Source organism: Crocodylus porosus, unplaced genomic scaffold, assembly GCF_001723895.1.
Source record: "Crocodylus porosus isolate Cpor-Errol unplaced genomic scaffold, CroPor_comp1, whole genome shotgun sequence".
Taxonomy (NCBI): domain Eukaryota; kingdom Metazoa; phylum Chordata; order Crocodylia; family Crocodylidae; genus Crocodylus; species Crocodylus porosus.
Window position 1 is genome coordinate 7075433 of NW_017728949.1, and position 23231 is coordinate 7098663.

The window sequence follows — 23231 nt, forward strand, 5'->3', positions numbered from 1 at the left end:
ATGCTGCGGCTAGTAAAGCAACCAAAATGCTGGCTTGCATCCATAGATGCTTCTCAAGCAAATCCCGGGACATCATTCTCCCCTTGTACTCGGCCTCGGTGAGGCTGCAGCTGGAGTACTGCACCCAGTTTTGGGCTCCACAATTCAAAAAGGATGTGGAGAAGCTTGAGAGTCCAGAAAGGAGCCACGCGCATGATCAGAGGTCAGGAGAGCACACCTTACAGCAACAGGCTGAGAGCCATGGGGCTCTTTAGCCTGGAAAAGCGCAGGCTCAGGGGTGACCTGATGGCCACCTAAAAGTTTATCAGGGGTGACCACCAGGATCTGGGGGAACGTTTGTTCACCAGAGTGCCCCAAGGGATGATGAAGTCAAATGGTCATAAGCTACTGCGAAACCGTTTCAGGCTGGACATTGTCGTGCCCCTAATGCCGGTGCACCTTTGACCTGCGAGCCTGGGTCGGGGGGATTTATGACCGGGCAGGTGGGTGATAACGGTGAGCAGGAGTCAGTATGATTTAAACACAGCGTCGTGGTTACACAGAAAAGGTTTATTTTACTTACGCTACTGATGTGCTGCAGCATAGGCAGAGGAGTTGATTTATTCAGTTACAGCATGCAGATATCATGTTACCCAGCATTTACAGGGTGGGTAAGAGAGTTGCTTGTTACAGATTCCGAGCGATTCACATAAGCCGTTGCAGTCTGCAGATTACCGGGAGCTCTTGATAAGAAAGATAACACCAGAGATAGAGAGATAGACGGGCCGGCAAGACAGGGATACGCCAGAAAAAAAGAAAAGAAAAAATACGAAGGCAGATAGATAACATTCGTTGTGCACGATCTGTTCTTCTTGAGTTTATACACAGTTCTCTGTTCTCTGCTTTGGGCAGAAGTTCTTTCAAAGTTATACTGGGCAAAGGTGACCAATTACCATACACTAATAATAAATAATTAATGAGTTGGCACTTGTGCTCTCTTTGTTTGCTCAGGTTTCATAAAAAGAGGGGGGTTATTCTTACTTGGGTGGTACTGGTTCTGTTTGGTCACAGGATGGCGCACATAGTATATTTAATTAATTTTACAACTTCACTAAAGTCAGCTAATCTCATTACTACAGGTACTTTATCTTTCGTGCTGGGCTGTCGAGGTCAGTTTCTCTCTCTCGTATGAGAAGCTCAAGCGATTTGAAATGAGGCACAGATAGGGGTGTGTATATGCGGCACTGTTACAAACTAAAAAATAATAGTGTGAGACTACAATTACAGAGTTTGTTGCGTTAGCCTCTGACCTTTTGCCATCTGACCTTTTGGCCATTGGCATCTGAAATCAAAGACTTTGATCTTTGACAGACATAAGGAAGAATTTCTTTACTGTCCAAGCCCCCAAGGTCTAGAACAGCCTGCCATCAGAGGTGGTTCAAGCACCTACATTCAACACTTTCAAGAGCAAATTGGATGCTTATCTTACTGGGATCCTATGATCCCAGCTGACTTCCTGCCCTTTGGGCAGGGGGCTGGACTCAATGATCTTCCGAGGTCCCTTCCAGCCCTCATGTTTATTAAATAGGTTAAGCTAATTTCTGTAATACTAAATCTAGGAAAAAAAACCTGTGTAGAGGGGGGGTTAGAGAAGATTCTGAAAAAACCGTGACATTTCAAAAGTTCCTTGTTTTGCTTGCAGAGATCAAAAAAGGTCCTTTTTTTTTTTTAAAATCAATGTTTATTATATTTTTTTCTCAAAGTATTACAGCATATAATCAATTAAAATATTGTCAAAATTTCTCACTTTCCCCAAAATGCATTTCTTACAAAAAAACAATTTCTGGTATGCTTTAAAACGAACAAACCATGGAAATGACCATCTATTTCTAACCCTTCCACCCCCCCCAAACAATCTGATTCTGAAAACAATGGACTAAAATACTGATTAAAAACAGTGCAGGAAATTGTGTAAAATAAGAAATGTTAATGATCCCAACAACACATCTCAAAAAGATTTGGTTTTAGAAAACAAATAATTTTTCAACTGAGGAAACCCTTTGTCTGTAAAAGAAAAAATGTGTCAAGCTTTGCTAATGTTAGAAAGTGAACCTCCAAACATACATTTGCTTCTTTCCCCTCCATAAATTAAACAAAAAAGATATTGGCCTTACATACCGCATCCCATACTACTGCTGCTACACCCAGTTGTTTCCAGTTTTGTTTGATTTCAATTGTGTGGTTGGCAAAATGGTAAGTAGATGCTGATTTATGCAACTTCTGCAATCCCCAAACACCATTTTCATCATAGGGAATCAAAGCCATTTTAATACCCTCTGACCTGTGGAGTACAAAAAACAAGTCTATGTGAAGCTTCAGTGACAAACGTGTATGTTCTCCTCTAACTCAAAGTTTTCATTTTTGTTTGTTTGACTTAACTTGATGGAAATTCCAGATGCCGCCTTTGCTCCCAAGATGCTGAAATGCATGCAGTGATACCACAAACACCCAGATCACAAAACCCTAACCCTGGTTTCAGTGAGGTCACAAATGGATTCCAGTTGGAATATCTTCAATGAATCAGGAAGTCCTTAGAGGATTTCCAAGGGGGAAAATATTTTAAGAAAGATAAACTCTGGTTCATAATAATTAACATTTAGATGACACCAAGATGTGGGGAGAGGTAGGCACGCTCAAAGGGAGAGAAGGCTGCAGTTAGATTTGGACAGACTACAGAAGTGGGTGGATGGTAATAGGATGGGCTTCAGTGTAGACAGATGCAGGGTGCTGCTCCTGGGGAGAAGGAATCCACAGCATACGTACAAGCTGGGGAGATCTGCCCTTGAGAGCACAGAGGCAGAAAGGGATCTTGGAGTCATTATTGACTTCAAGATGAACACGAGCCGCCAATGCCAGACCGCAACCAGCAAAGCCAACCACACCTTGTCGTGCATCCAAAGATGCATCTCAAGCCGGCCCAGAGAGGTGATACTCCCCCTCTACGCAACATTGGTTTGGCCTCGGTTGAAGTTCTGCGTCCAGTTCTGGGCACCGCACTTTAAGGATGTGGCCTGCCTTGAGAGGGTTCAGAGGGCCACCCGCTTGGTTGGAGGGCAACAGGGCAGGCCCTATGAAGAGAGGCTGAGGGACCTGAACCTGTTCAGCCTCAGCAAGCGGAGGCTGAGGGGGGATTTGGTGGCTGCCTACAAACTCATTAGGGGAGATCAGCAGCAAATAGGGAGGGTCCTATTCCCCCTGGCAGCAGCTGGGGTGATGAGGAACAATGGCCAGAAGCTGCTGGAGAATAGGTTCAAGTTAGAGATTAGCAGGCACTATTTCACTTGTAGGGTGGCTACGATCTGGAACCAACTTCCTAGGGAAGTGGTCCTCGCTCCTACCTTGGATAAATTCAAAAAGATGTTGGACGAACACCTGTCTGGGGTCATGTGATCCCAGTGTGTGCTCCTGCCAGTGGCAGGGGTCAAACTAGATGATCTGTTCGGGTCCCTTCTGACCCAAACTACTATGAAACCATGAGATTTATAGTTCATGGGGGCATTTAGCATATAAATCTGACCTTAACCTCACTGTTTTTGCTTTGCAATCCATCTTAGCCAACTGTCCTACTGATTGTCTTACTTTGCAAGGCAGTAAAGGACCCTGGAGGCAGAGCACTATTTTCAGAATAAGCAGTCAGTGGGTAGCATGCATGAACATTTTAAATGACATTGGTTCTTTAGCATCTCTTTACTGGAGTAAGGTGAGGGGTCATATTGGCTTTTCAGCCACCTGTAAATTGAGTTTAGCAATGATGAGATTTAATGTACCATAGCCCATGTGTTGTACAGAGAAACCTGTTTCAAGTATTATGAAAGACTGTCTTTCTGTTTACCTGTTCAATTGTGCACTGCTGCCTGCGTGAATCCATACCGTTAAATCTAAGCAGCTCTTAAAGTTAGGACAAAGATACAGATAAAACAGCCCAGATATATATGCCTTCAGAGAAGTTGAGATAAGTGTTTGGGCTATCAGCCAGGGGGAGAAATCATCTGTATGGCTCCATTTTGGCTAAAACGGATCATTTCTCCCAAGGCTAAACTTAGGATCAGAGACCAAAAACCTCAAAGAGCCTAGATGAGGGAGGGGACTGGGTGAGCTAGCAGAGGCGACCAAGAGGAATCGGTGAAAAGGGGCCAGCCCAGGTGCCGCCCGACCCGGCAAGACAAGCAGGCACTCACGCCATGGTTAGCGCTGGCTGTGTGGGTAGCCAGAGATGGGATGAGGTGGGCAGAGGGGATCCGCTGGGGCCAGCAATACCCGTGCAGAGAAAGATCACGATGTCTTTTGGCAGAAAAAGGAAGTTCTCCCGAGACGCGGGTAACCTTTCCAGCGCCCTCCAGCACTGCCTCACCCTCTCTCCGTGGGCGGGAGCGCCGCGCCGCGCCGAGCCACCCCGCTCTTTCGCCGCCACTTGGGTGTTGGGGGAGGGGTCCCTTTTATGGGCAGCTTTGGCGGCCCCGCCCTCTCCGTGCCTCAGTTTCCCCACGCCCTGGGCATCCTCCCCCAAGGACGAGGCAGCAACACCCCCCGCCGAGGTCAGGAGGGAGCCCCGAAGGGCGCGAGGGGACGGAATACTCACGCGCCAGCGCCTCCGCAGGCCTCGCCGAGCCCCGCCCCCTTAAAGCGGCCGCGCCTGGCACACGCAGCTGCGCCCTGCGCGGGGGGAGGAGCTCTGGGACCCGCCTCTTGCAGCTGCACCGGCGCGGGGCGCGGAGGGAGGCTTGGCTTGGCTTGGCTGGAAACCCCCTTGTTGGGAAGCTGCCTGAGCACCCCCGGGCCGGGTCGGGCCGGGCCCTCCTGCTGCTGGGTCGCAACTGTGAAATGCTCGTGCTGGAAGCACAAAACTGCGGCGCGCGGAGACGTTCCGCAGGTAACTAGGCACGACAAGAAGTCCGATCTCTTGTATTCGATCCACTCAAATAGTTGGAAACCAGTTCTTCTTGGCAAGCTTGCAGCTACGGTAAAAGCCTGCGACGTGCACCGTCGTTTTTGACGGACAAGGGTCTTTGAGTCGACGGGACATCTTTCATTAGCCCTTGCCCGCCTATGTCCGTAGACCAACACGGCTACGACCACAAATCCAGCTACGAGGCAGGTATCAAATTTTGCGGTCCAGTTGGTCTAATAAAAGATAGCACATCTACTCGAGGAATTGTGCCTGCCCTTGTCCTTGGACCAACACAGCTACGAGCAAAAGCCCAGTGACCATTTTTGAGGCAGCTAACTGATGCAGCATATGCAAAACGCAAGCCACTCTCAGAGTCTTAACCAACTTTTGGCCTTGCTGTCAGTACTTCCAGATGGCTGCTTGCCTCCAAATAAAGAAATGCTTCAATTTCGATGACCCAGTTCTCACCCACTCGCTGGCGACTAAAATAGTTGGAAAAAAAAATCTTCTTTGAAAGCTTGCAAAGAATTTTTTTCCAACTATTTGGTCTGATAAAAGATATCGGATCTACCCAAAGAACCTTGTCTGCCAATGCCCTTAGACCAACACGGCTACAACCTATAAGTGGCCAGTGAATGAGTGAGAACTGGGTCATCAAAGTTGAAGCATTTCTTTATTTTGAGGCAAGCATTCATAAGGAAGTACTGACAGGACAGTAAGCCCAAAGGTTGGTGAAGACTTCGAGAGTGGCTTGCATTTTGTATATGCTGCATCAGTTAGCTGCCTCAAAAGTTACTGTATATTTTGAACACTTTTACTATGATTGATTATACATCATACAAAGGGTTGAAATTATTGTAGAAATAAGATCATTATCGTACACCTGGCAACACTGTGATGATGTGCCAAGAGGGCCCTAGTGGCACAGCACAGTTTCACCCCTGTAAAAGTGCCTTTGAATGGGAAACCTGATTCCCAGCCCCAATGGGGAATGAGTGATTCTCAACTGGTCCATCCTGGGGTGCCTTGAGGTCCTTGCAAGGGTGTGATGGGCACCATGCAATGTTAGATGAGCAAAGGTGATTCACAAGCAAGAGCAGACAGAAGGCAGGGCAGGTGAGACTTCCATGCTAAAACCAATGCAGAAGCTTCAGTGAACCCCAGCTCACTTCCTCAGATGCACAGTATCTGAGGAGGTGAGCTCAGGCTCATCAAAGCTTATGCATCCCGCATTGAGTTAGTCTGTAAGGTAACCAGGCAACCCAGAGATTTCAAAGAATCCATCGTGTTAAAAATGTCTTGACCTGCTGTGGTCTTCCTGAGTTCTTTGCAATGGAAAAATTGCTCTGTTGTTTTTCTGTTGTCAAAAAATGTGTGCAGACAGAGCTGGCATTTTCCAAGGGGAGCCTCAAGCCAAACAAGGCTGAGAAACCACTGCAACAGATGTTGTATCCATCTATGAAGGTTGTATAATTTTGACTATAGATATATTTGCAAGTACAGTTGATATATAGAGGTGTAGTTAAACCCATAATAAAACATGTCATATTCTTTTATTAGAAAGTCCTCTTGCAGATAGAAATATGGTTTTAGGCTGTCACTTAACACTCAAGAGTAATTAAAGCTGGTCTGAAACATTTCTTTCCCACAAAAAATGTTGAGTTTGAGGAGAAAAATCTGAAATACATTGATTCTGAAATGCTGATATGATTCAATATTTGGGTTTCAGCCAAAGCTTTTGAGTTTTGGATTGAATATTTTATTTTCCTGTATTCAAATTCTTGACCAAAAATGGAACTTTTCCATGCAAAGCAGACACTTCTATTCTTGGAAAATTTTCATCCCGTCCTAATAGCAATATGATTATTATGCAGGAAGTGTAAGATTTGTGTGGCTGTGTCTTACTGAATGCAACTGATCTCACCTAATTTTGGAAGTTCAGCAGTCCTGGGCCTAGTTACCACTTGGATGAGAGATTATTTTGGAATCCCAGCTGCCTTAGAGACAAGGCAAGAGTTGTATATGAACATCTGGCAAATAATAGACAATAGAAACTGAATGTCTGGCAAGACTTTATTTGGCTCCATTGCTGATGAGCTGATGGACAGGAAAAAAAAGAAAAGTAAGATGTATTATTTATTAAACTATTCAATGTCATGCTTTTAAAAATCTGGTATTTTGTGAATGATGCGATAAGTACTGTAAGTACATTCTTGTTACTTAGGGTATTGTTCTTGTTACTTAGCAACATGAATTAGTTTTCAAAAGAAAGATTCTTTGGTTTGGCTTAGCCTTAAAAGTTTTGCTAGTATAGCTATGACATTTAGGAGTGTGAAAAAATGACACCTTCCTGCAATGTAAGTATGCCATCGAAAAACCTACTGTGCATGCAGTTATACAGAATTCCTTTTGGAGAAGTGGTTAGCTGGTACAAGCTGCGTCTCCACAAGAGATTTTGCTGTTATGACTCCACTGATATAACTCTGCTGTCAAACCCTTTTAAGTGTATGGAAGGCTTTTCCCCCCCTCAAATCTCCCGAAGGAATTTCATACATTAGATTTGATGCCTACAATGTGGAAACCTAAGCATTAAACAACTATGTGAAAGAGGTGCGTGAACTCTTAAAGAACTTCAGAAACTCTTTTGGACTCCTCATGATTTCAGGTGTATTTGTTTTCTTCAGAAGTTATTGCTGGGGAAAGGTTCAATGGAAAAGGGGGAAGCCTTGCATTTCGACCTACGTTTTTGTACTTAAGAACATGATATCAAGCACCAGGCTCTAACATCTACACTGGACTTTTATCTTGGTTAAAGGATACACCAGTGTTGCTTTAGTGTAAACATACTGCTTGGTGTAAACATACCTACAGCTTCATTAGTGTATGAGCATTCATTTACCTCTGATTCTGCTTAATATCTTCTTGTTTGATATAGGAAAGTAACAGACCCTGACATGTTTCTCTCCTTTAGTATCTGCAGTATCCGGGTATTTGGAACCTCGTCCAAACTCCCTTAAAATTTGCTGGCATTTTCACATCAGCTTCACTGAGCTTTGGGTCCAGCCCTAAATGCCCAGACTATCACTTTAAATGGTATAGGATCAGATTCTCAAATGACTTCTCTCTGGCAGTGCAAAGTCACCTCTACCTGCAAAGAACCAGTGAGGAATTCCATTGCTGCAGGACAGGGGCGTCAAACTCATCCAGTCCTGCAGGCTGGATGGGGATCACTGGGCTAAGCTGCAAGCCAGACCAGGACCACGTCCCAGAACCAGCATTCGAGGCTGATCCAACAGTGCACTGCATGTAGCATCAGGAATGATGTTCCCTCTCTCTCTCTCCTGCTCTGAGAGGAGCTTGTGTGTTAAGGAAGAGGAAACTAATGTGCTACTTTCTAAACCCATCAGTTTCAAGGGAGTTAATCCACACCAGAGCAAATTTTTCAGAGGTACATTAAAACAGGGGTCAGCAACATACGACCTGCCAGTTGAATCTGGAGCAACTGGATCAAGCCTGCAGAGCCAGAGGGTTTTGTCTCTAATGAGGTTATGTTGGGGCTGGGCAGTGAAGAGCTTGGCCTTGCTCTCTGCTCACTGGCTTCCAGCTGGTGGGGAACTGAGCCAGGGCTAGATGGTTTCCAGCTGTGCCCAGGCTGCAGCCAAGGAGGCAGGGAGAAGCAGTAGCAGTGCAGATGCAGCTTCTACCTGCCTGACTCCAGAGTAGCTCAACACTCTGTGGGCTGTGCTTATGCCTCAGCCAGGGAGTTGGGGGCTGAAACAAGTGGCACTGGCATAGCTCCCAGATGCCTGGCTCTGGCACAGATGCAGACCCCCTCACTGCTGCCCTGCCACTGAAGCCACTAAGCCTGCACTGAACTAAAGCCACATTGTTCCAGCCCACACTTGAAAAGCTTGTTGGGCCCTGCATTACAAGGCTGTGTAGGAATCGGGTGAACTGAGACTTCTTCTAAACGTTTCATTCCTGTATGGAAATAGGAATTGGAATTTTGTTTCCCCAAAACTAGTATACATCTGTCTTATGAGTAAAGAGGTGGCAAGCCCAGTTAGTCTGAAGTCAGAAGGTATGGCAAAGACCTTAGTGACTAACTTGTGCAGAGAGGCATGAGCTTTCATAGGTAACATAAATTAATCTAAGCAATCCCCCTGGTTACTGCTCTTATCAGCCTTCCTTTCCTTTGTATCTTGCCTTTCTATAAAGTTTTACTTTTTGCCACTCCATTGCTAGAATCTGACAAAGTAGGTGCTTTGCCAGTTAAAGCTGTTGCCAATAACTGTTCATGCCTTTCTGAACCAATTAGTCTTTAAGGGCACTTTTACACATGCTTCAGGTGTGGGGGGCAGCACTTTAATTAGCACAGCTCCGAGAGCCACTCCAATTAAAGCACAACAGTGTCTTGTGTATCAGCATCCCCACACTTCAAAATGGCAGCAGGGGTGCTTGAACTAAAGCCTGTTTGACGTGCTTTTGTACAGGCACCCTAAGGTGCCACTCTTCCCTACCCTCTACTTCCTAAAAACCTGTCAGGGCAGATATTGTAATTAAGCTCATTGTGGTTTAATGTTCTGGGTGCTGATTCTTTGACATTATTACTGCTTAAGTTGCTTGTGCTATTATTTTGCTGAGATTTTTATGAGATATTTATGTGGACAGTGTGGGAAAAGTTTCTTCCCTATTGACAAGAGTGTTTGCACCTGAAAGGAAAACAAAGATTGGATTAATGTTTGAATCATTCACTTGATCCCTGTCATTCATCTAGACAGAGCAGGACAGCCAGGGGTACTTTTATTTCCCCAGGAATAATCTCCTTACCGGCAATCTCAGAATCTCAGAAGATCTAACATAACTCTAGTCAGTATTTGTCCAAAAGGAGCTCCTCATAAAATGTTATGCCATGCCATTGTTCATAGTATCTTCTAAGACAGTGGTGGCCAGACCTTTCGGCAAACATGCTACAAGTTAAGTCCAAAGTATGCCACTCAAATAAATTAGCCATGACTGCCCTATCCTGTTGCCATTAGGACATGGCAACATGAAATTCAGCAGCACTTACCCCTGCAGCTCCCATGGGGCCAAACCCTTGAGCTAACATCGGCCAACTTCTTTCTTCTCTCTGAGTGCCATCCTGACCCCCTTCTCCTCCCTAAGTGCTGCTCTGACTCCCATTGCCAGTGCCTCCTTTGACTTGGTCCCCAGGGCTCTCATGCTAAAAACACCAGCTGCCAAAGTTACTTGGAGCATGTGTGCTGTGGGTTGACTACCTCAGTCCTGGGAGATCCTAGAAGATAATTCTAGGAATTATATTATAAAAAAAATCAGGCTAGGAGCAGATCAGGTATCTTCTGGTAGTTCAGCAGCTACTATAGCAATCCAGCTGTACTTCACAGAAGAACATAGGTATTTCCTTCTTTAGCCCTGCTAATGTCTTTGTTTTGTACTGATGTCCCTTCACCCTCAGGATGTAGATTAATGCAGATTAGGTTCCTGATCCAATTACTTTAGAGGGTTTTAATTCAGGCTCTAAATACCACAGTTTTCCCTTACTCATTCTAAGCCTGTATTTACCTCTTTTTCCTCTGTCCAAGCATGTGATATATAATCTTGTGATACGTAATCCTGGGTGTCACGGTAGTAGAGAAGTGATCCATAACTCCCACCCATAATGCCTGACAAAGATTTGACTGGTTGGAGGCAGTGATGAAATTGAACACTTGCTGAAGCTGAAGTACTTACTCTTCCTGTATGTTAGAAGCTTGACTATACAAGAAAGTTGCAATAGAATTACTTCACTCCATTTTACAACTGATCTAGTTAACAAGGTGCATGGCTCAGGGGTTGGAGCTCAGCTGTAATGGGTTAGAACAGGGGTGGGCAAAATGCAGCCCGCGGGCCATATGCGGCCTGCCAGGACATTCCATCTGGCCCACGGGGACCCTAAAAAATGTAGAAAATTAACATTAATCTGCCCCTGACTGCCTGTCATGCAGCCCTCGATAGCTTGCCAAAACTCCATAAGCGACCCTCTGCCCAAAATAATTGCCTGCCCCAGGTTAGAAGGTAATACCCTAGCTGCCTAGGAGCACTGGGCCAGCTGCCGGGGGTGTATGGCTAGCCCTAGAGGAAGTTAACCCCCATCCCCAGGGAAGGGAGAAAGCTGTGGTGCTGAGGAAGAAGCATAGAGAAAGGAGGTACCCTTTCAGGGTCTGAGGAAGGACCACTGGTTTTGGTTTATCTGGTTGGTGTCTGTACACTTGGAGTTTTTTTATTATTAATGATGTTTTCTGCGGGGACAAGCTTTGCCCCAGGAAAAATAAGCTGCCTGGTGACAGGAGTGATAACCCACTCAGTTAACCAATGCAAAAGGCTGTGTGGGGACTCATTTCCTTGTACAAATGATTTATTTTGGTTTACCTTAAACCAGCTTGTGCCACTTTTCTGCCAAAATACCGGTGTCCACACAGCCTTCTGCACCAGTTTACCATTGTTGACTTTTTAAAATTCTGGCCTTATGAAAGCGCAGCTTTCTTGCTAAACTCAGCCAGGTAGAGAAGTAACAGTTGTTTAAGTAATTCCTGAAATTGGATCTACTGTGTGAGAATGTATGGTTGTAAATTCCTGGAATTGGTTTCCCTTTAAGCATTCTTTTTGTAAATAAAGGTGTAATACATGAACTGTCTTTAGGGTGAGTGGAAATCAGTTTAAAATCAAGAAAGACTGCCAGATTTGAATACATTCTTATCCTACTCAATCAGTTACTTACGAAGATCAGCAAGTGATGGGTCTTGCTCTTCAAATGCTACCGGCTCAGAAGCAGGTAAGCTCTGAAAGTGACTTCTATACATTTCTTCCAAGTGTTAGAATCTTAAAAACATCCAGCAGATAGAAGGGTCAAGGAGTTGGGATAGAAACTAGGGCCGCGTCCAGACGAGTGTGCACGTGCCTCTTGCCCCGCCTCAAACCCCTTTGAGGCGGGGCAAGAGGCACATGCAGGAATGAAAAAATGTTTCCTGCACTGCAAGTTTGAAAAAATTAAACCAAAAAAAGTGGGGCCACATGTTCAGCACCAGGGCTCTGGTGCTGGTGAGTAAGGGGTTGGGGAGCCTGGAGGAGGAGGAAGAGGACCTGCCTGCTTCCCCAGCCCCCACATCCCTGCTCTGCCTGGCGCCTCCCCCCATCAGCCCCCCCAGCCACCCCAATCCCTGCCCAGCCTCTCCCCCTGCCAGCCCCCAAACCTCCTGATCCCTGCCCAGCTGGGCCCTGCTGCTCTTGGGGCTTCTGCGCTGCCCGGCAGGGCGGCAGGAGCAGCCCCAGGGCCAGCAGGACCCATCTGGGTGTGGCACGCAGTCCCTGCATGCTGCGCCGGTTCCTGTTGCCCTGGGCCTGGCACGGCCAGGCAGCACAAGGGGCCCAAGGGTAGCTGGGCCCAGCACACGGGGACTGTGCACCGTGCTGGGTCCTGCTGTCCTGGGCCTGGCCCAGCCAGGTGGCATAGGGGCCCCAAGGGCACATGGGGACCGTGTACCACCCTGGGTCCTGCCACCAGGGGCCCAGCCCAGCAACAGAGAGGCCCCAGGACCCAGCTGGGCCCAGTGCACAGTCCCCACATGCCACACCAGGTCTTGCTACCATGGCTCAGAGTGCCCCACTCCCGCTGCTGCTGCTAAAGGTAAGTTATGGGCCCTGGGCAGGAGGGCTGTAGCCCTCCAGGGGAGCTGGGACCCTGGGTGGGGGGGGCTGTGGTCCTCCAAGGTGCCTGGGACCCCAGGCAGTGGGGCTGGGGCCCTGTGGGGGATAGGGGCTGTGACCCTCCAGGGGGGAGCTGGGGCCCTTTTGGGGGGAGGCATTCCATGTGTTGTGGGGGGGCTGCACCCTGTGGGGGCCAGGGGACCCACCCCTCCTGAGCAGGCCCCCCATAAGGTCCCCCACACCCACAGTCTCCCCAGCAATCGCACCACACCTACCCACACACCAACCCACATCCCTCCACACACACCCACCCGCCTTCCCCCACACCCCTTCCTACCCCCTTCCTGCAAATATCACATCCTCCAATCACAAACCCATCATGTGCAAACATTGGCAATAAAGCATTGCCCAACTGATTGCTCTCTCTCTCTCTGTCTAGATATACATATGTGTGTGTATAGAGTGGTCTTTTGTGTTAATTGTGGAAAAACATGGATTTGGGGATTTTTTAAAAATGGATTTGGGATGCTGCTGCAGTAGTCCAGCTGGCACAAGGGGTAGTATCTCCATGTAGCAAGTGGCTGAGCCCCAGAAGCTCCGGAGAGCGAGTAGCCCTGAGCTGCTTGCCAGGGCAGGTTTTTGTACTGCTGGGGACAACACAGGTGCTGGCCTCAGGCTCTAGCTCCCCCTGGCTGCAGAGCCAGGAAGAGCAAGACAGGATTATTTTGCCCCAGGTGGCACAATTTGCTCCACAACAAAATGCATGTCTAAGCACGTGCACTGAGGCAAAAAGCCCCGCGTCAAATTTGCACCACTTCTATCTGAGCTGCTGCAAGCATACGTGCTTGCATGCGTGGACGTGCCGTAATAGTTTATTTTAATACTATACTTATCCATACTTAACTGACATCTCTATGCTTTACAGAAACTGCTCCTCTAATGGTATGGACCTACAGTACATATTGCATGACTGTACACGGAAGATAAGAGCCATCTATGATGTAGAAAAAATATCGCGTTAAGCATGCAATCTCTGGTTACCAGGGAAAAGTGTAATATAGGACAAACAGTTGGATTTTTGTATCTGAAAAGCCATGTTGTCCAGAACTTCTTATCAGTTACCCCTTATTCCAAATACCCTGTTCAAGGCTAAGGACAACTATTTGGGTAGAGATTTTGTCTTGTATGCTAATCAACTCCTACCCAAGAATACTTCTCTTTTCTGTGCCCCATTTCCCTGAATTATTTGAAAACTATTTTTGAGAAACCAACATTTAGCACACAGCTATTTTGCTAAGAAACATTCTTCAGATGAGCAATAGTAGCTAGCAGAGAGACTAGAAAAAGATATTAGTTTATTCTTCTTAAGTACTGTTACCTACAGTTACAAAATACCTGATTGTTTTGCTTATATGTGTGGGAGTTAAATGGTTAACACTTTTTTTTCCCCCATCTTTTGTCCTTGCCATTAGTACAAATAAGATGGATGGGCTGTGGGTAATTCAGAATACTAAACTAAATTCAGCCCTGTTGAAGCATGTGGGGTAAAAGCAGGGATGAAACTGGCTCGGTGTAGCCTGCACTGTATGAATATATGACAGCACTGGCTCAGTTTAATTTGAGGTTATCTTTGAAACCATGGAGACCAGGGTGTTTCACTTTAAATGAAGGCTTAAGTTCTACACTGGTAATGGGGCCATCAGTGAGTTGGTAGTTTCCTTACCGGTTCAGCAAGATTTTTGTAATGAACTATTTAATATGGAAAAGGAGTGCATGTTCTGATAGATTACTTTAAACACGCAGCTACATTAAGAACTATGATTGATGAGAAAAAATATAAAGATTCACAATTTAATAATGGAGAGCTCTGCATGACTTGGAACTTAAGTCATCTGTGAGACCTCTGTAGAATACATCGTTTCCTTCAATAATACTGTGCCTGCACCTCAAACCTCACCTTGGCAATTAGTCACATGTTATCCCTACCTTTATTCAAATGCCACGTCACAAAAGAAATTCTTTGCTTGAAATGAAATCATATGATTAATAATTCAAGGTGTTGCAGTTCTATAAAAACTAACAACATATTCTGAAAGCTGAATTGATAGAAATGACAGGAAAAGGCACAGAAAAAAGAAAAAAAAACCAGACAAGAGAATTTGTAAGCACTTGTATTTTCACTGCAAATTCCCTGGGTGCCTACAGCTCTGTTCCCGTGTATGCCTACAACTGTCAGCAGCTTGGGAGAGCTTAGCAACTCAATACCTCTCTCTCTCATCTAACCCCATTCAGGATCCATATGCTAGGTGTCCCTGCACCTGAGTCCCCTTAGGGGTCCAAAGAAACCCGGAGGATCCTGATTAGAGGGTCTCGTTCCTACACTTGGAGCCAGGCTGATCACCACATTTGGAATCGGGAAGGGCTTTTACCCATACTTGCATGGAACGGGGGATGCCTTCCTCTGTAGCAAGAGGCATCATCCGCTTCCTTGGATCTCTTGAGTGTATTTTAACAAACTACTTTCTGTCCGTGCACTGGTAGGACATTTACAGTGCCTTTGTCCTCATGTTTTTCCTGAATTTTTTTAAAAACTTTTTATTCAGGCAAAACGCCATGTAACAGGAAGCCAGGGACCCACAGTCGGTATGCCCTCAGGCAGGCAAAGGCAGCTGAAGGAGAGTAGACAGCCAGCCAGGGACCCATAAGCTACAAGTGCCTATTGCCTGGCTAGCTGCCTAGCCATGCGACAGTAGGGCACAGCCCTGGGTAGGCAGCAAGGATGCTACAACTTAGCCAGAGCAACAGCAATAGGCTGCTCTGTGGCTGGTCAGAAGAACACCTGACTGGAAAGGAAGAAGCCCAGGGGATATATGCCTGGATCCCTGCGGTGGAGGGGCCAGTGTAGCCCTGAATCCTGTGCGGTGGAGAGCTCCTGCCAGCGAGGAGCAGAAGCTGCAGACCTGGTCAGATATTCCCAGAGGCTAGGGGCACCAGTGAGTTGTGAGAGGGCTTCAGCAGCTGCATAGGGCCACTGAGGAGGGCTTTGAGTCTTTTAGCTTGAAGCATTTGCTTGTGTTTCCATTTTAGTTTAACTGGAGGTCCAGATGTAGGAATCGCAAGGAAGCTACACAGAGCTGCCTGAGAGGAATGTCAGGTTTTGACGGGGCAGGAGCATGTGACAGAGGGAGACATAGGTGGCCTGAGGCCAAGAAAGCCAGAGCCTATGTGCAGAAAGGGCAACACAGACAGGCTAAGGGCCAAGAGGGCCTGAGGCCTGACCAGAGTGAGACAGAGGCAGGCTAAGAGCCAAGAGAGCTGGAGGCTTGTCCAGATAGAGAGATGCAGGCAGGCTGATACTTGGAAGCCAAGCCTAAAGAAGTGGGCCTAGACTAGATGTGCAGCCAACGGCAACCTGTAGGCTAAAGGCCAAGAGGGCCAGAGCCTATACAGGTCCTTCCTTCTCCTTAATGTAGCCTGTGACAAGTCTTGGCACACTTGTATTTGATATCCTCCCACAGCACACTCGGAAGTCTCTCTAAACTTCTTCAGAATCTGCTGTTTTTGTTCAAAACGGAGTGAACATAGTATCATATCTCTTGTTTCCTTTGAATTGGGGGAGTGCAGAGAGCTCTGTGTGCTCTGTCTACAAGGAGTGTTCACCTTGGCTTTTAGCTGTAGGAAGAAGTAAAATACTTGTTTTAAGTATTCTACTGGATCTCTCTTCTCTACACCTCATGGGAGTCCTCTTACTCTTATGTTATTTCTTCTCTCTCAATTTTCTATAATCTCAGTTTTCTCTGCAAGCTCCTTTTCTTCTTTTTTCAACCACCTTAATTTTACTTTGAAGATTTACTGCTGATTACAGGTTTCCCTCCACCTTTATCTCCAGGTCTCCAGAGGATTTGAAAGCTCTGATTTCTGAGATTAACTCACCAAAGTCCTCTCTGGTCAAGGGGATATCTTATTGTTCTCTTTCTCTGCTCCGTCTGCTCTGTTTCCCTCTGCAGCAGCCATCTTTCATTCTGCAGACTTTGTGAGTTGTTCTGAATTAAGATTTTCTTGCTGAGTTTCTTCTGGGAAAATAGCTTTTCAAATTTGATCTCCTTATACAGGGTACACATTCTACAAACAGGAGAAATTCTTGTTTGAGAGTTGAGGGGGTCAGCAATGTTTGCAAATTGTGCTCTCTCCCCCATGGAGGTGTAGTTTCAGATAGGCATCTGCTCCAGTGATGTCCTGTGACCTCCTAAAAAGGTATTTTTGATGTTTTGGGATTCATCAGTATTGTGGATGAAGCTTATTCCTAAGTTTTTTTTTTTAAATAAGTTAGATTAGGTGTCGGCAATGAGCCCATGGGCCAGGTACAGACTATGAAGGGACTGTAACTGGCATTCAGAGCCAGGGCTGCAGTGGAGATTTTGTGGTGGGGTGATTTGGTGGCATTTGGTGGCAAGGGAAACTGGTCATCAGCAAGTGGGTTAGAAGCACATTAGCAGCACATGCGGGGGTGGGGGAGGAGGGAGGGCAAAGGACAGGGAATCATGGCACAGGGCGGGAGTCAGTGGTGAGAGCAGGATCACAGGCTGTGACCCTCCTTCAAGGGAGCTCTGTTAGTTCCACTAACTAATTGTTAGTTCAACTACTGCTCAAAGGTTGCTGACCCCTGGGTTGGATAAGCATTGTCTAGATGATTTAGATAGGGATGATCCTGCCTTGAGCAAGGTGATGGATTAGATGACCTCCTGCATTCCCTTCCAGCTGTACTTTTCCATGATTCTATGAATGTAACTGGCATTTTGAGCAAGCCTAACATTTAGTGACAATATTGAATTTACATAACATAGCAGCTGCAGTCATTTTAATTAAAAAAGATGACAAAAGGTAGAGGTGGTGGTAACCTCCTTTTATGCAAAAGCAGGGGTCAGCAATGTTTTTGGGCAGAGTGCTAAAAACACCCACAACTCTGACTTGTAAGATGTTGGCATGCCAGGGGTGGTTGGCACTGGCAGGGGAGCTGTGAGGGGCCTGATCCTTGCTGTGGCAGTGCAGCCCAGCCTCTCCTCTACCATCTGCTCTGAGGCATGTGTGCAAAGCATCATGCCTTTGTGTACCACATTCTGGCACCCATGCTGGGGGTTGCCTATTGCTGGTCTAGTGGTTTGAGCACTCAAGAACAGGAGACTTGGATTTAATGCTTTCTTCTGCTTGAAAGCATTCAACTCTGCATCTTCCGTTAGGATACTTTAATCATTAGACTATAAGCTATGTTGGAGCAGATCATTGGATCATAGGAAAGACCCCTGGGGAATCCCACTCAATTTACTACACGTTGAGCATGAGGATTCAACCAGTTATGTGTCTGCCTTATAGTACTTTCACCTAGTCAGTATTTTATTAGCTTATTAATGAGAATGTTGTGGGTAGTGGTAGACAGTGCCAAAACCTTGCTGTAGTCGAGGTATATCATATCCACTGCTCTTCTTCCCACCCACCAAACCTGTCACCTTATCATAGAAGGAAACAAAGAGTCTCCACTGGGGGAAACCTACATACCTTGTGTTGGACTTGAGCTACTAGATTTCAAAAAATAAAATTGGATGGGCTAGAGAGAAAGGTGGGGAGACTGTGCTTGACTCACTAACCGAGAGATTGAGGAATTATTTTGAGCCCTGGATTCTGATCACTTCCTCGGTAAATGTTTATGCAGTTTATCTGCTTAATGTTTAATCAAAATATTGGTAGGGTTGGTGTGATACTGTAGCTGTGATGGCCCAGTAATTATACAAGAGGCAAGGATTTTGGTGGGTGTGTCCCAGAATGTCAGACCCTCTCATCAGCTTTTCAAGGGGATGAATTTGAGTATCTCCCCTCTCAGAGACTTATAAATCCCATTCTGTGGTGCTCAACTCGCTCCATCCATTGCGTAGGGAACCTAGGCACCCATCTCAGGGCTGAGGAAATTCCACTCCTGGGGCCAGGTTCCTAACATTTGGAACAACAGCACAGAATGTCACTACACCTTGCCCCTTTGTGGACCTGGCCCTAACTATATATGTTAGTAAGCTACAGCAGGAAGTCTAGCTACAGCTTGTTCACCAGAATACTACATTTTTTGTTACTTAGAACACAAACTACACACACATTTCCAGTGCTTTTTTACCATCTTGCCCTCAGAGCAGCAACTGATACCTGACTATAGTTGCTGCTCCTAAAGACTTGAAAAGTGAAGCTAGGAAAATATCTGTTACCAAGAAGAATCAAAATATTACCTTTTTCTCACCGTTTGGGTATCTAAACAGCCTAGCCTCCTCTTCTCTTACTCAGAGCTGCCATACATTGTATCTCACATTGTGAAGTCCAAGAGGGAGGCACTTTCTTGCAACCCTTTGTTAAGGCATGTGATCTCTACAGCAGTGTGGGATGGCTACCTCTAGGCAGCCCCCTTCTTCAACGAGGCAATATTAGTGGATCCCATTCTGAGGTAGCTAGTTTTTTTTAGACAAGGTTCTTTGGGAAAAAAAATTCCAGCTATTTAAGTTGGTCTAATAAAAGATATCAGATTCACCCGAAGAGCCTTGTCTTAGACCTGCATGAAGCGGCTAGTATTCGCTTCACATTTGGCCAATGCAGGGGACAGTGATTCAATTCTGTGATTCGAATCACTGTCCCAAATCGATTTGGCGAGATCTGATTCAGAGATTTGGCTGCTGCCGAATCAGCCAAATCCCTGAATCGGCCCCATTCCCCACCCGCTCTCAATGGCTGCCCCGCCCACTCTCCCAGCTCCTGGCTGTTTGGGGAAAAAAGCCCTGATTCACCAGGTGCTGCTGGCCGGGGCGGGCCCACGCTGCATGGGGGGCTCTGCCACAAGCCCCCAGAGGCCCCAAGGCTGCTGTAGTAACCAGTGAGTCTGGGGGGGGTTGTTTGTTTGTTTCTTAAAGGGCCGGGAGCTGGGCCGGGCAGGGCAGCAGGGGGGGTTGAGAGACTTCTGACAGAACCCCCCATGTGGCATGAGGCAGTGGGCAGCAGCGGGGATCACCCCCTGCCAGGCAGCACCCAGTGACTGGGGGCTTTTTTTAAAGGGCTGGGAGCTGGGGCAGGTGGGGTAGCCATTGGGGGCGGGGGCTAGGAGGGTGGACAGGGGTCAAGGGGGCTCAGTAGAGCTGGAGGAGTAGGCAGGGGATGGGGCCTGGCAGGGGTTCCCCCATGATCCCCTCCCCCTCCTTCAGCCTCCCCTCCCCTGCCCGCTGCTTACCAGCTGCAGCAGGCGGGGACTGCCCACATCACTGAAACTCTCCAAACCTTTTCTGAATTGATTTGGAGAGCTTTGAATTGATTCAGACCTCTTAACTGGTCCCCTAATTTGATCTGGAGGTTCGGCCACCGAATCGGGCCAAATCTCCTGTAAATCGCATCAGTACCCAAAGTTTCACACAGCCCTACCTTGTCTGCCTATGTCCTTAGACCAACAAGGCTACACCCTACACCACTGTAACTTTTTTTAGGCATTGTGCAGGGAGCCCCAGGGACAAAACCCAGGGTTCTAGATTCCACTCTATGGGAAAGGCACCTAAAAGTTCATCACTGAAACAAAAAGGATGCTGATGTCCCCAGGGGGCTGAAGTGCCTCAGTGACCAATCTAAAGTACGATACTAATATTTCATTGTTGTTTTCTTGTTTCATAAGTGCTTTGGAGTGGGGACATAAGTGCTATGTGTCTATGTAGTGCTTAGCTTTGATGTCAGTTGGGTCTCAAGGTTCCCCTATAAGGAAAATGGTGAAACTATATTTGCAACCCCATTCCCTTAAAGCTAAATAAAGGTTTGGCCTAGTTTTACGAAGTGATAAAGTGATGAGCTCTTGCAAATCCCATCAATTCTAATACATTTAAAACATAAGAACTGACATTTACTGGGTCAGAGCATAAGTCCATTGTGCCCAGTATCCTGTGTCTCAGTGACAGAGGGTGGCTGTTGAAAGGCAGAGTGAACAGGGTATGAGATTGTTGGTGCTCAGCACTTTAGGTTACCTCACAGACCATTTCTATGGAGAAGCCTGAATATGGTTTTAGAAGCTTAACTTTAGGCATCCAGAGTTCCAGTTTTGTTTATATAGAAGCTATGTTGTATACTAGCCGATTGCCCATCAAGAATGACAGGGTAGGGGGAGAGGTGGGAACAGAGTGCCGCCACCCACCACCCCGCACCACTGATGTCCTCCAGGAGCTGGGGGAGAGGAACCTTGCCCTGCTGTCCCCTCCATCCCCCTTGGCCAGCACCCCGTTCCACCACTGCCTGCAGGGAGCAGGGCTGGGGTGGGGGGGACAAGACTAGTGGTGCTGCTCCATGCCCACTGTCGTGGTGGCACTCTGCTTCACTGCCACTGCTGCCTCTTGTCCGGAACACTCTTGGAGCACTCAAATTGGTTGTTTCAAACAACCAATTAGAGTGCAAATTAAGCGTTATGGCCACACAGACAGATAGACTAAGTCTTTTATAATATTAGAATTACTGGAAATGATATTACAGAAGAGGCAAATACTCTAAAGAATACTATCTTCTCTTCTAAGTAACTTAACCCCTTCACCCACTACCACCAGCTATAACCAAGTCCACAGGTATCATCAAGTCCCTCATGATGATGGGCAATCACTCATGAACAAGTAAGATTGTCTTCCAAGGCTCTTAATAATGAGTCTGCGGGTGGCTCCATAGCCAAATTCTAGACCCACATGAATTGTTGCAGCGAGGACAGGTGTTTCCAGGAGGGATGGGCACTGTCTTGCTGTGTTGGGTGTTCTGATGTTCTTTTCACCTGTTCCTCTTTTCCTCTTCTGCCTGTCGATGAGCTGTTTCAAAGTGTTGAGGTCCCTCCCAAAGAGCCTTCCTCCATTTCAGTCAATCCTGAGCCAAGGGTTTCCCAAGTGTTGATGCCAATGTTACACCTCTTCATGTTTGCCTTCAGGGTGTCTTTGAAGCACTGTCTTTGCCCTCCACTACTTCACTGACCTTCTTTCAGCTGTGAGAAAAAGATTCTCTTTGGAAAGCAGGAGTCAGGCATGTGAACAACGTGACCTGTCCAGTGAAGTTGGTTTTGGATTGATCATGGCCTCACTGCTGTTGGAATTTGCTTCGGCCAAGATGCTGGTGTTTGTGCATCTATCCTCCCAGCTAAATCCTCTCCAGGGGTTGCTACCTTCTAGTGATGGAGAGGCTCATGTGTTCCAATAGTCCTGAGAGCAAGGCCATCGGGAGCTTCATGCTCCTGGTAGGGTCACCCATGGGAGCAACATTGAGGGGGAAGTTCCTGACTAAGAACGATCCAAGAAGACCTCAACAGCAGACCAGGCAGAAGAAAAATATAACCCTCTTTTCAGTGACTAAAGGTGGATGAAGGCTGGAGCAGATCAAGAGTCTCCAGTCATCTTGGATTCCATGCCATTGGACTTAGTTCCCTATCTGTCAAGGACCGTGCATTTGTTGGCATGCAACAACATCCTCACGCTAAAAGAAATCATGCACAGGCATCTTCCTTATGGGAATCATACATCTCAAGTCCCTCATGCCTATTATGAGGCTCTCCAAAGCCCCTGACCAATCTTGGGAGGATTTAGGTGTAGCCCTGAGATGAAATCAGCCTTCTAAAACCACACCCTAATCAGGTTAATAAAGGAGCTACTTATTCAGTATTGCTCTTTCGAAATATTCTCTGCATCACTGTTACATTATTTATGCTAAAGAGCTGCAAAAGATTCTCTTGTTCTTAACAGAAGGGGAAACTTTTGAACCTGACCTGCAGTAACAGCTAGTTCTAGCTGGCAAGTCACACTATCAGCTCGCTGCCCTACTTTACACAAAATATAGATTACTAGGTTTATGCTTACTTGGCTTGAATAGATCTCAAGTTCCCCTCTCAAGCATTTTTAAAGAGTCTCTGTAGACTCTACCAGCTGCAGCTTGTTATTCTCCTTATCCTTAGCTGCCCACAAAATTAGCTTAATTAGGAGAAAATGAAAGTAGAATCAGAAAAGAAAAAAAATTAAAAAGCCTCCTTATGTGACCAGTTTCATGTACTATACACATCGATACAATGACCCAGCTGCTGACGTGCTAGCATAGAAACCCTTAAATTGCCCATAATAACACCTTAGACTGCTGCTGAGACAACAAAGATACCAATTTAATTTAAGACACAGGCACAGCAGTCTGTCTTTGTGCTTCCAGCTCTGGGATCATGGCCTCAGTTAGGATATATTTTTCACCAACCAAGAGCCGGGTGGAAAAGTGTATCCAGGCATATGAGTTGCAGGCATCCTTTATAAGTAGTCAGCAAATAAAAAGCTTAATGAAACTGTTGGAAATTCATATTTCATTCTTGACTTCATTTAGCTCAACTCTTTTTATTTTAACTGTCATGTGCTTCATACAATTTAATTGCAGCATTTCCCAGCTTCCAAGGAAAAATCATTCTAACAACATTTTGTCCTGTCAGTTGGTAGTGGATTTGCAAAACAGGATGCCTCTTTTCCCTAGAATGCACGCTATCTGCTACTATGAAACACACAAGCCCAAGCTATTGTTTTTAGTTGGCTATGCAGGT

General features: G+C 46.3%; 1 protein-coding gene across 2 annotated transcripts in view; it reads right to left on the reverse strand.

Annotated features, from left to right (window-relative positions):
• Positions 1-4657, reverse strand: part of METTL21A (methyltransferase like 21A) — an 8894-nt gene extending 4237 nt beyond the window's left edge. Inside the window, exons 1-2 of one of the 2 annotated variants that reach the window (XM_019554621.1) lie at positions 4619-4652; positions 2158-2320 (exon numbers count right to left, since the gene is read on the reverse strand). In XM_019554621.1, the coding sequence (XP_019410166.1) occupies positions 2158-2304 (147 nt within the window). In that variant the 5' untranslated portion in view covers positions 2305-2320; positions 4619-4652. Of the gene's footprint in view, positions 1-2157; positions 2321-4618 lie in introns of both variants that reach the window. The other variant, XM_019554622.1, reaches the window with a different exon arrangement.
• Positions 4658-23231: the final 18574 nt, after the last annotated feature.